At 41.2% G+C, this 12,847-nt stretch overlaps 1 protein-coding gene across 2 annotated transcripts in view; it reads right to left on the bottom strand.

Annotated features, from left to right (window-relative positions):
* LOC110491075 (protein prickle) overlaps positions 1 to 12,847 on the bottom strand; it is a 43,698-nt gene that overhangs the window by 8,072 nt on the left and 22,779 nt on the right. For both annotated transcript variants that reach the window (XM_036945826.1, XM_036945825.1), the window contains 3 exons: positions 10,679 to 10,862; positions 10,374 to 10,487; positions 3,967 to 4,104 (listed from right to left, as the gene is read on the bottom strand). In XM_036945826.1, the coding sequence (XP_036801721.1) occupies positions 3,967 to 4,104; positions 10,374 to 10,487; positions 10,679 to 10,862 (436 nt within the window). The remainder of the gene's footprint in view (positions 1 to 3,966; positions 4,105 to 10,373; positions 10,488 to 10,678; positions 10,863 to 12,847) is intronic.

Here is a 12,847-nt window from a genome sequence, read left to right on the forward strand (position 1 = left end):
GGAAGACGCCTGGGAATCTGTGCTGCGCAGGGTACACTCGTCCTCTTTTAGCACTAGATACAGCCTCATTCAATTCAAGGTGGTTCACCGTATCCACTGGTCGGGGGCCAAACTTGGAAGAATATTCTCTGATTTTGATCCTACCTGTGTCAGATGTAAGGTGGAACCAGCCACACTGTTGCATATGTTTTGGGGCTGTCATAAACTGTCAGGTTTCTGGGAATTAATATTTAAATGTTTCTCTGAAATATATGACACTGTTATAGATCCGTCTCCCCTTACAGCCCTTTTTGGAGTACTGCCCATGGGTACCCCCCTATAAAGAATCCAGTCGGACACTGTTGCTTATACAACTCTTTTAGCTAGACGGCTAATACTACAGAACTGGAAGATGGCAGCTCCCCCATCTTATAAATATTGGGTGAGGGATGTGTTGTGCTCTCTGAAACTAGAAAAAATTTAATTCAATTCACGTGGGAACCCCAAACTGTTTGATGAGGCTTGGGCTCCATTCCGGTCTTACTTTAAACAGTCCATCCTCTGATGGCATTCCAATTAATACTAAAATAAGTCTGTGACTTAAAGGTTGGAGGAGCTTCTCTCTGTGTTTTTGCTGGGGGGGTATTAAGGTCCATGTGCTTATTGATTGTGGTCCGCAGATGCCTTGTTCATCTTGCCCAGGCAGAGACTGAAGTGTTAGCTTGTTTTTCCCAGTTATTTTTACATTTTGTTCACGCCTACATGAATAATCATTTTATTTTATTTTATTTTAAAGCATTGTAAACTTTTTTTTTGTCCAGTGGATGGTTGGTCTGTGGCCATGACTCTCCGTGAGTGGTTGCATTTCTCCACCCTTATCCCTTGACTGCTTACAGGAACAATGGTGAGGTGTTTGCTCTGTCCCTGTACTATAGATTGCCCTTTAACCTCTGTAGCCTTCTGCCTGGTGTGTTTAACTTGTCTAAAGTATGGTATCTTTAAAGCTTTTTAAAAGCTTTTTTTACATTTTTTTTTTATTTGTATTTTTTTTCTAGTTGAGTATATTATTTATATTGCTTTGTCTTGTCTGTGTGTGTGTGTGTATGTTCAAAACTTAATAAACAGAGTTGAATTTTTTTTTTTTTTTAAATACCCCATTTCAAAGGAAACAGGCACTCATTAATATCAGGTGTGGCCAAATAGTGGGCGAGACCAACATACCTGAATACACTTAACAAGAGAGGATAGAGTGTTTTGTTGATGCTGAGAACGTAAATGTACATGTTTTTAAATAACATTATTGGAACGTTCTCTGAACATGAAACATTTTTGTTTTTTATGGAAAGTCTTCTTAACGTTCTTGGAACATTTTGAGAACATGACTTTAAATATAACCATAAGGAAACATTATGCAGAAGTACTGAAATTCCAACAGAAGAATGTTGTTTCTTGAAATTCTCTGAACTATTTGAGAACTTTCCCAATGTAAAACCATTTGGAGAACATTCCTAGAACATTACCAAAATTGAAATTAAAATGTAAACATGTTTGAACTTTTAGGGAGTGTTCTGTTAAAGTAATGCTAGCACGCATGGTTGATTTACATCATTGCCCTACTACGTAAACAGAGGACATCCAAGATGGAAAGTTAATAGTGGGGTAAGGAAATGTTCAGTCTAAAATTAACTAACTAACTCGTTAATTTATAACAAAACATACGTTTGATTAGCTAGCCGATTTTGAGTTGATAGCAAGCAAGCTAAAGTTGTAGCGGCTGACTTTCTATGGGCTGAACAATGCAAGCTAACAGTTGCTAGTTGCTAGCCACATGATCGTAACGTTTAACAGGTTACAGTTGTCTAATATGTCACTTGTTTTAGTATAGAAGGTTTATAATAACATTTTGAAAATGTGTGTGATGATTTATGTGCCATATTCATGATGTTAGTGGCAAACGATGTCTGAAGTTCAATGGCTTATGCTAGCTAGCTACTGTTGTGTGTGTTTGTTTATTACGGAAGGGCTGGCTGCAAACGGAAGGGCTGGGGCGGTCCTACGTAAAACAGTACATCATGATTCATTCAAGTTTACATAAAAGTTTTAATGACTCCAACCTAAGTGTTTCAAACACGCCACAAATTTCTTGTTAACAAACTATAGTTTTGGCAAGTCGGTTAGGACATCTACTTTGTGCATGACAAGTCATTTTTCCAACAATCGTTTACAGACAGATTATTTCACTTAATCACAATTCCAGTGGGTAAGAAGTTTACATACACTAAGCCGACTGTGCCTTTAAACAGCTTGGAAAATTCCAGAAAATTATGTCATGGCTTTAGAAGCTTCTGATAAGCTAATTGACATCATTTGAGACAATTGGAGGTGTACTTGTAGATGTATTTCAAGGCCTACATTCAAACTCAGTGCCTCTTTGCTTGACATCATGGTAAAATCAAAAGAAATCAGCCAAGACCTCAGAAAAACAATTGTAGACCACAAGTCTGGTTTATCCTTGGGAGCAATTTCCAAATGCCTGAAGGTACCATGTTCATCTGTACAAACAATAGTACGCAAGTATAAACACCATGGGACCACGCAGCGGTCATACCACTCAGGAAGGAGATGCGTTCTGTCTCCTAGAGATGAACGTACTTTGGTGCGAAAAGTGCAAATCAATCCCAGAACAACAGCAAAGGACCTTGTGAAGATGCTGGTGGAAACAGGTACAAAGTATCTATATCCACAGTAAAACGAGTCCTATATCGACATAACCTGAGATTCCGCTCAGCAAGGAAGAAGCCACTGCTCCAAAACTGCCATAAAAAGGCCAGACTACGGTTTGCAACTGCACATGGGGACAAAAACTTTTTGGAGAAATGTCCTCTGGTCTGATGAAACAAAAATATTACTGTTCGGCCATAATGACCATTTATTATGTTTGGAGGAAAAAGGGGGAGGCTTGCAAGCCGAAGAACACCATCCCAACCGTGAAGCACAGGGGTGGCAGCATCATGTTGTAGAGGTGTTTTGCTGCAGGAGGGACTGGTGCACTTCACAAAATAGATGGCAACATGAGGTAGGAAAATTATGTGGATATATTGAAGCAACATCTCAAGACATCAGTCAGGAAGTTAAAGCTTGGTCACAAATTGGTCTTCCAAATGGACAATGACCCCAAGCATACTTCCAAAGTTGTGGCAAAATGGCTTAAGGACAACAAAGTCAAGGGATTGGAGTGGCCATCACAAAGCCCTGACTTCCATCCCATAGAAAATGTGTGGGCAGAACTGAAAAAGCGTGTGCGAGCCACTGGGAATGTGATTAAAGAAATAAAAGCTGAAATAAAATCACCCTACTATTATCCTGACATTCACATTCTTAAAATAAAGTTGTGATCCTAACTGACCTAAAACAGGGAATATTTACTAGGATTAAATGTCAGGAATTGTGAAAAACTGAGTTTAAATGTATTTGGCTAAGGTGTATGTAAACTTCCCACTTCAACTGTATGTGCCTGGCTTGGTGTGTATTTCAGTATCTGGTATTTAAAATGCTTATTTTTCTGTGTATTTGAGCCTTTTCAAAAGTGCTCAAAATAAGTATCATTATTTGAGTATTTGAATGGTTATTTGTAAAAACTAAATAGTCTATCAAATTGTATTTGAGAGCATTTTAAAATACTTATTTCAAATACTATTTTTAAATACCTGGGAGTGTAATTGAGTATTTTAAAATACTTTTCAAATTTATTTCCAAATACAAGTAGTTTAATATTTTTTGTTATTTTCAAATAAAATGTGAATACTTACTTAAAATGTGAAAATAATTTAGATATTTGAACCCAGGTCTGATACATTCACCAAAAATCAGAGAATTCCCTAATTCCTCCTGTCTCCATCTCCCTGGTCCCTCACTCTCACTGTATCCATCCCACCCTAGTCTCCTTCCTGATCTCACCCTTCCCCCCCCTCCCTCAGCAGTATCTACCTGTTGGCAGATGGCTCCGGTCATGGTGACAGGGAACAGTCTGACTATGCCTCTGCCCAGGTTCTCTCTTTTCCTCTGTTGACTGAACATACGCAGCTCCTTCTTCTCCTCCTCATCCAGATGGTTACAGTATTGAGGCTGGAAACACAAAACACATACAGAAGTTATAATGCTGACTCAAGCAGAACAAACTAGTGAGGGACAAAACAAAAACACCAGTACCAGTCAAAAGTTTGGACACCTACTCATTCAAGTTTTTTTTTCTCTTTTTTACTATTTTCTACACTGTAGAATCAGTGAAGACATCAAAACTATGAAACAACACATATGGAATCATGTAGTAACCAAAAAAAGAATAATTAAACAAATCAAAATATATTTTATATTTGAGATTCTTCAAAGTAGCCACCCTTTGCAAAGTAGCCACAGCTTTGCACATTCTTAGCATTCTCTCAACCAGCTTCAGGAGGAATGCTTTTCCAACAGTCTTGAAGGAGTTCCCACATATGCTGAGCACTTGTTGGCTGTTTTTCCTTCGCTCTGCGCTACAACTCATCCCAAACCATCTTAATTGGGTTGAGGTCAGGTGATTGTGGAGGCCATGTCATCTGATGCAGCACTCCATCACTCTCCTCCTTGGCGAAATAGCCCTTACACAGCCTGGAGGTGTGTTGGCTCATTGTCCTGTTGAAAAAAAAATGATAGTCCCACTAAGTGCAAATTAAATGGGATGGCATATCGCTGCAGAATGCTTTGGTAGCCATGCTGGTTAAGTGTGCCTTGAATTCTAAATAAATTACTGAGAGTGTCGCCAGCAAAGCACCCCTACACCGTCACACCTCCTCCTCCATGCTTCACTGTGTGAACCACACATGCAAAGATAATCCGTTCACCTACTCTGCGTCTCACAAAGACACAGTGGTTGGAACCAAAAATCTCAAATTTGGACTCATCAAACCAAAGGGCAGATTTCCACCGGTCTAATGTACATTGCTCGTGTTTCTTGGCCCAAGAAAGTCTCCCCTTCTTATTTTTTATTTAACCTTTATTTAACTTGGCAAGTCAGTTAAGAACAAATTCTTATTTACAATGACGGCCTACCAAAAGGCAAAAGGCCTCCTGCGGTTGACGGGGACCTGAGATTAAAAATAAATACAATATAAACATAGGACAAAAATACGTGTCACAACAAGAGAGACAACACAACACTACATAAAGAGAGACCTAAGACAACAACATAGCAAGGCAGCAACACATGACAACACAGCATGGTAGCAACATAACAACAACATGGTAGCAGCACAAAACATGGTACAAACATTATTGGGCACAGACAACAGCACAAAGGGCAATAAGGTAGAGACAACAACACCACACAGGGCAGCCACAACTGTCAGTAAGAGTGTCCATGATTGAGTCTTTGAATGAAGTGATTTAGATAAAACTGTCCAGTTTGAGTGTCTGTTGCAGCTCGTTCCAGTCGCTAGCTGCAGCAAACTGAAAAGATGAGTGACCCAGGGATGTGTGTGCTTTGGGGACCTTTAATAGAATGTGACTGGCAGAATGGGTGTTGTATGTGGAGGATGAGGGCTGCGGTAGATATCTCAGATAGGAGAGAGTGAGGCCTAATAGGATTTTATAAATAAGCATCAACCAGTGGGTCTTGCGACGGGTATACAGAGACGACCAGTTTACAGAGGAGTATAGAGAGCAGTGATGTGTCCTATAAGGAGCATTGGTGGCAAATCTGATGGCCGAATGGTAAAGAACATCTAGCCGCTCGAGAGCACCCTTACCTACCGATCTAAAAACTATGTCTCCATAATCTAGCATGGGTAGGATGGTCATCTGAATCAGGGTTAGTTTGGCTGCTGGGGTGAAAGAGGAGTGACTACAAGAAGAAACCAAGTTTAGATTTAACTTTAGCCTGCAGCTTTGATATGTGCTGAGAAAAGGATAGTGTACAGTCTAGCCATACTCCCAAGTACCTGTATGCGTTGACTACCTCAAGCTCTAAACCCTCAGGAGGTATTAATCACACCTGTAGGGAGAGGGGCATTCTTCTTACCAAACCACATGACCTTTGTTTTGGAGGTGTTCAGAAAAAGGTTAAGGGCAGAGAAAGCTTGTTGGACACTAAAAAAGCTTTGTTGTAGAGCATTTAACACAAACTCCTGGGAGGGGCCAGCTGAGTAGAAGACTGTATAATCTGCATATACATGGATGAGAGAGCTTCCTACTGCCTGAGCTATGTTGTTGATGTAAATTGAGAAGAGCATGGGGCCTAGGATTGAGCCTTGGGATACTCAGGCAGAGGCTGAGACAGCAGATTTTCTGACTTTATACACTGCACTCTGAGGTAGTTAGCAAACCAGGCCAAATACTCTACAATAATGGCATGGTCTACCATATCAAAAGCTTTATCCAAGTCAATAAAAATAGCAACACAATATTGCTTAGAATTAAGGGCAATGGAGACATCATGGAGGACCTTTAAGGTTGCAGTGATACATCCATAACCTGAACGGAAACCAGATTGCATACCAGAGAGAATACTATAAACATCAAGAAAGCCGGTCAGTTGATTATTGACATGTTTTTCCAACACTTTTGATAAACAGGGCAAAATAGAAATAGGCCTATAACAGTTAGGATCAGCTTGATTTCCCCCATTAAATAAAGGAGAAACTGTGGCTGCCTTCCAAGCAATGGGAACCTCCCCAGAAAGGAGAGACAGGTTAAAAAGGTTGGAGATAAGCTTGGCGATTATAGGGGCAGCAACCTTAAAGAAGAAAGGGCCTAAACCATCTGACTCAGATGTTTTTTGGGGGTCAAGTTTAAGGAGCTCCTTTAGCACCTTGGACTCAGTGACTGCCACATCATCAACCATATCATCAACATTAAGGGACAAGGGCAGCTGTGAGGAGGAGGGTTTATTCTCCAGCTCTTTAACGGTTTTCCAGAACATCTTGGGGTTAGACCCACAGAGAGAGTACTGCTCCTTAAAGTAACTGATTTTCCTTCCGGATAGCCCGAGTGCACTTATTTCTCATTTGCCTGAACGATAGCCAGTCAGCCTGAGTATGCGTGTGCCGAGCCTCGCGCCAAATGTAATTCTTGAGGTGGGGAAACGGTCGAACCTGGGGCTGAACCTGTTTTTAATTCTAATTTTCTTTAAAAGAAGATCCAAGCGTCTTTGACAGAGGGGATCAAGCAGATTCTATACTATTTTACATAGGCCAGTTCATGAAGGAAGGCTTGTTCATTAAAGTTTTTTAGCAAGCGTCTATGACAAATCAGGATAGGTCGTTTCACTGAGCAGCCATTACGAACACAGGCTGTAAAACAGTGATCACTAAGGTCATTACAGAAAACACCAGACTGATATCCATCATGATTATTTGTGAGGATAACGTCAAGGAGAGTTGCCTTTTCTTGATGTTTGGAGTCATGCCTTGTGGGATTGGTAATAATCTGAGAAAGATTTAGGGAGTCCCATTGCTTTAGGACTTGGTCAGGTGGTTTAAGCATGTCCCAGTTTAGGTCTCCTGGCAGGACAAATTCAGACTCAGTGTAAGGGACCAGGAGAGGACTTAGGGCTAGGTAGGGTACAGGCCAGTGCTGATGGAGGACGATAGCACTGAAGGTGATCCTTGGTAAATATTGCCACTCTCCCACCTTTGGAAGATCTGTCTTGCCGAAAAAGGTTATAACCAGAAAGGTTAACATCAGTATTCAAAACACTCTTCCTTCACCACGTCTCAGTAATGACCAACACATCTGGATTGGAGCTGTGAACCCACACTTCTAATTGATCAGAGCACAAGTCAGAATTCAGAGCAGATATCAGAGCACAAGTCCGAATTGGGGCTAGCAACAGTAGATGGGCCAGGTTGAACATGCATATCTGCAGATATCATCAGTAATACAATCAAGGCACGGCATAAGACAGGGAGAGCTCTGCATTGCTGATTTATGACATCTGAATGTTTTAAATGTCCTTGAGTAGTGGTTTCTTTGCAGCAATTCGACCATGAAGGCCTGATTCACAAGATCTCCTCTGAACAGTTGATGTTGAGATGTCTGTTACTTGAACTCTGTGAAGCATTTATTTGGGCTGCAATTTCTGAGGCTGGTAACTCTAATGAACGTGTCCTCTGCAGCAGAGGTAACTCTGGGTCTTCCTTTCCTGTGGCGGTCCTCATGAGAGCCAGTTTCATCATAGCGCTTTATGGTTTCTGTGACTGTACTTGAAGAAACTTTCAAAGTTCTTGAAAGTTTCCGGATGATGGACTGTTGTTTATCTTTGCTTATTTGAGCTGTTCTTGCCATAATATGGACAAAATAGCGCTATCTTCTGTATACCACCCCTACCTTGTCACAACACAACTGATTGGCTCAAACGCATTAAGGAAAGAAAGTCCACAAATTAACTTTTAAGACACACCTGTTAATTGAAATGCATTGCATGTGACTACCTCATGAAGCTGGTTGAAATAATACCAAGAGTGAGCAAAGCTGTCATCAAGGGTGGTGTCATGATGTTGGCCTGGGGGGGTAGGTTTATAAGTCATAAATACCTCTTCCCCCCCTTTTTCCTCTCTCTCTACCCTACTGATGTTACATTTGCAAACCCCTTGGTTAACATAGAGATTCTGGGAACATCAGAAGGTGGGGGGAAATTAACTATATTCTGGTAATCCGACCAATTGAACATATGCGGTGGTACTTAATGAATATGATGTCAGTTCGGTTGTCATCTGAGACATTCTCATCAATGATAAGATGACAAACTCTACAGTGGAAAGTCTACACATCAGAGTTATCGGATTCACATGGAATTGTTGTTAAATTTAAATGTTTGAATATGAAATTATTAGTGATGGGATGAAATGTGATTTTGGCTTCTAAAATGTGAGATTTGGTTTTTCATAAGGTTAGGGCTCTGCTCAATCAGTGGCCCGTCCCTGTGAAGAGTCATGGGTTATAAAACTTTTCAGACACACCCTTCTCGCTCCACTATATAAAGCCTTGACGACAATATAACCTCATGTTCCGAGGATGTGAGGACGACGGTCCGATGTCAGAATGGTTCAGATAATAACTACAGAACGAAGCCAACATCAGCGTGAGCATTGGTTGTGAATAGTATAAACTTTGAACTCTTATTCACTACAGAAGTGATACCTCCTAGCCTTTGAGTTAGCAACTGCAAACGAGGGTTAGGAAGGAACAGACAGAGTATCCCGTCTATCACACAACAACGTTACTACAACGTATCCAATTAACAACCAGAGACATTCTTCAAAGGACAAAGGATTCGGTTTGGCAACACGGCCTTCCATCTACCACCAACCTACTGAAGCGCAGCTCAGAGTAAATATTTATTGCATTTTCCTTTTCCAAATGGGCGGTAATTTAGAATGCATAAGATACTGCATTTATGATAGCACAGCTTTTTCCTTTGATACTCAGTCTTCCCGCTCTTTCACTCAAACCCAGACCCTTTTCTTTTGTGTAACAAGCTGTCATATCTGTTCCGTCCGCTAGAGACGTTTTCCTTTATGACGTAATTTATAATCAAGTTATGATTAATTATGTGTAATTCTGTGTGATTGGTTAGGTATTTAGTAAATAAATAATTAAACCCAATTTTGCATTGCTGATTCAACTTGTTAGCCAGGGTTCGTGAAGATAACCAAGAATTTACAACTTTCAGATGAGACTGAATTAAGGTGACGATTAATATTGACTGCTATTGATGTAAAATATTACTAGGTCTTCAAGAGTTTATTCGGAGGGTAACAGCTCTATAAATATTATTTTGTGGTGCCCCGACTCTCTAGTTAATTACATTTACATGATTAGCTCATTCAGGTGATATTAATTACGGAGAAATTATTTTGTAGAATAGCATGTCATATCACTTAATCAGGCATAGCCAAGGACACGACAGTGGCTACTTTGAAGAAATGTTTAACACTTTTTTGGTTACTACATGATTCCATGTGCTATTTCATAGTTTTGATGTCTTCACTACTATTCTACAATGTAGAAAATAGTCAAAAATAATAAAATATCTATTTTTAAAAAACTGGAATGAGTAGGTGTGTCCAAACTTGTGACTGTTACATTACAGACCAGAGGCTAGGGAAACCAACATTTCCCACAGACGTGCAGTACAGTAAAGAATAGTTATAATGCTGAGTCAGACAAGCATCACAGAAAACAAGCAGATTTACAGCCCAGGGGCTTTAGGACAACCAAAACCCCACGCAGAGTTACAGTATTAAAGAATAGTTATAATGCTAAGTTAGACAAGCATCACAGAAAACAATCATATTACAGCCCAGGGGCTTTAGGACAACCAAAACCCCACGCAGAGTTACAGTATTAGCGACTGTTACCTCACTGTCGTGAGCTGGTAGCTGGTGGAGGAGCTGTTTTATGCGGTACCGCTCTCCTGAGCTGTTAGCATAGGGCACTCTGTCCTCCGGGATACAGCTGAAATACTGATACACCTGCATTAAAAACAAGAATGTTCAGACACACACTTCTTTGACAGGGGCTGCGAGGCCATTTTTTTAAAAATATCCTGTGTGTATGCAAATAAGAATGAGTGTTGAAGTTTAAACGTACAGGTAACTGTCAAAATAAAAGGAAACACATGAGTAAATGAGCGATGCCAAGTATATTGAAAGCTGGTTCTGACCTGTTCGGGCTTGAGTCCAGGCGGGACCCAGGCGTACTCCTCGGAGGCGCAGCCCGAGTCGTCGTCGGAGATGGAGTGTCTCTGGAAGTCTGAGACCAGCTTCACCATCATCCTCTCCAGCTGGCCCGGCACCGCCCGCACTGCATGCTCCTCACGCACACACTTACAGTGCACACAGATCTTCCTGTGGATGGAAAGAGAGGACAACAGGTCCAATACATGCAACACCCACCAAACTAAGATTTTTTTTAACACATCCTATTATCTAATCATAAAAACATGCCATTGTTTGCCAACATTTGCCAACCACTCCAATAGACTCATACACATGCCCACACATCCATACTGCCTGTAGTCAAGTATTCCATGGCATGAACATACTTTGCGTTGGATACATGATGTAATTAGCAAGCCCACAAACATTCTTGAGCGTGACTCAATATGACTCCCCGCACCACAGTCACGCATTACTAAGACAACAAGCAGGTGTTCATCCAAGGAGAGGCCCATCACAAACTCAGACACACAGACCCAGTCAAATACTCACTGCGCAGAAGCTAAAACGAGCATGTAGTCTAACTGCAAACTGACATGCACACCCGCATTCAGTGTAACAGTGACACCGTCGGATACACACATAACTGGATGAGGTAGCTGACCATTCTCCGATTACCTGATGAAAGAGACCGACCCCTGCCCGTTAAGGGGTCATATTTAACACCTTGTCACCTATGGTAAACATACTGGTAAGTCTCATCTCTTCTTGAATCAGACCCTGCACATCAAAAGGAAACTCATGACTTTCATGAAGCATCACGATGATGCGTTTTACAATATCTTGAAAAGCGGACTGCTGACATGCAAAACATTTTGGGACTGTATCAGAGGACTAACACAAATATCGGTTTTGAGTGGATTTTTCCTTTAAGATTCCCACCCTTGCTCTATCACTCCACTGAGCTAGCAGGAAATGAGGTCACTGATGTAAGCCTGGGCCTGGCCGTCCTACAGTGGTTAATACAGATGTAGAATCTTAATGATCCTGCAGCAACAGGAAATGTTTTTTGTAAGGTAAACTAAATAGGTAAAGGTAAAGTCTGAAATTTCTAAGTGAAATATTACACATTTCAGAAACCTTTTTAAACCTCAAATACACCACAAGTTTTAAATGACCGGAAAGTTTATCCTGCAACAGGTTGATTAAATTAAGATCCTACATCTATAGCAGGAGGAGGAGGACACCCGCTCTGGGATGTCATATCTTTCCTCAGAATCAATCTGTAATTGGGCCCGTCTGTATGTGGGATTGATCATGGGAGAAAGGTTTTGTACAGTACGTGCTAATGTATGTGCAAGCATTACATGTGTGTGGATGCATCAGTGTGTTGGCTGCTGCATATACAGTTTCTCTGGCTCTTGTGTGATTGCATAACAGGCCCTCAGCTGGTATTTGCGGCTCAAGGCCTGTTCCTCAGGCACAGATGGAGGACAAAGCCGCTTTGCTTAGACACACACACACCCCCAGCCCCCCCCACCCCTTAACCCAGCCATAACCAAAACACCAGCTCTAAACACACCCACTCTCTCTCCAACTAGAGGCCAATCCTTTCATGTGGATAAACATCATTCACCATCAGTCAGTCCCCCATACTTCCTACTATTACCTTCCCATTAAAATATCAAACTGTTGGGCTTTTCTGTCCAATCTTTATTCTGCTGCTATTCAGTCTGCTGATACTATGATATCTATGCCTTTGCTGTACATTTACTTTGGTTCCTTAACGGATTGCTTTCATCACTGGCTGCCGTAGCTCCTTATAAGGCCAGGTTGTAGTGCAGCAGGTCCAGTATAAATCATGGTAAACATAGCAGGTCACCTCAGGGTAAGCCATTCTGGCAAGACTCACTAGCCACAATCTGGCCCCAGCTGTTTGTCCTCAGAGCCCGTGTACACTGTACATGTGTGTATGTAAGAGGCACAGTGAGACACCATATGTGTACGTGTATGTGTGTGTGTAGTACAGATGACTTCCAGCATGCAGGCAGCAGGAAAACCACTACAGATGTACCAGGAAATGTTATCCAGCCACCCACTCAAAATGACAGGCGGGTTTATCAGTAAAATAATCAGCAAAGAGTTGTTCAGAGTATAGTTGCCAAGTCCAACAT

This window comes from Oncorhynchus mykiss, chromosome 16, assembly GCF_013265735.2.
Source record: "Oncorhynchus mykiss isolate Arlee chromosome 16, USDA_OmykA_1.1, whole genome shotgun sequence".
Taxonomy (NCBI): domain Eukaryota; kingdom Metazoa; phylum Chordata; class Actinopteri; order Salmoniformes; family Salmonidae; genus Oncorhynchus; species Oncorhynchus mykiss.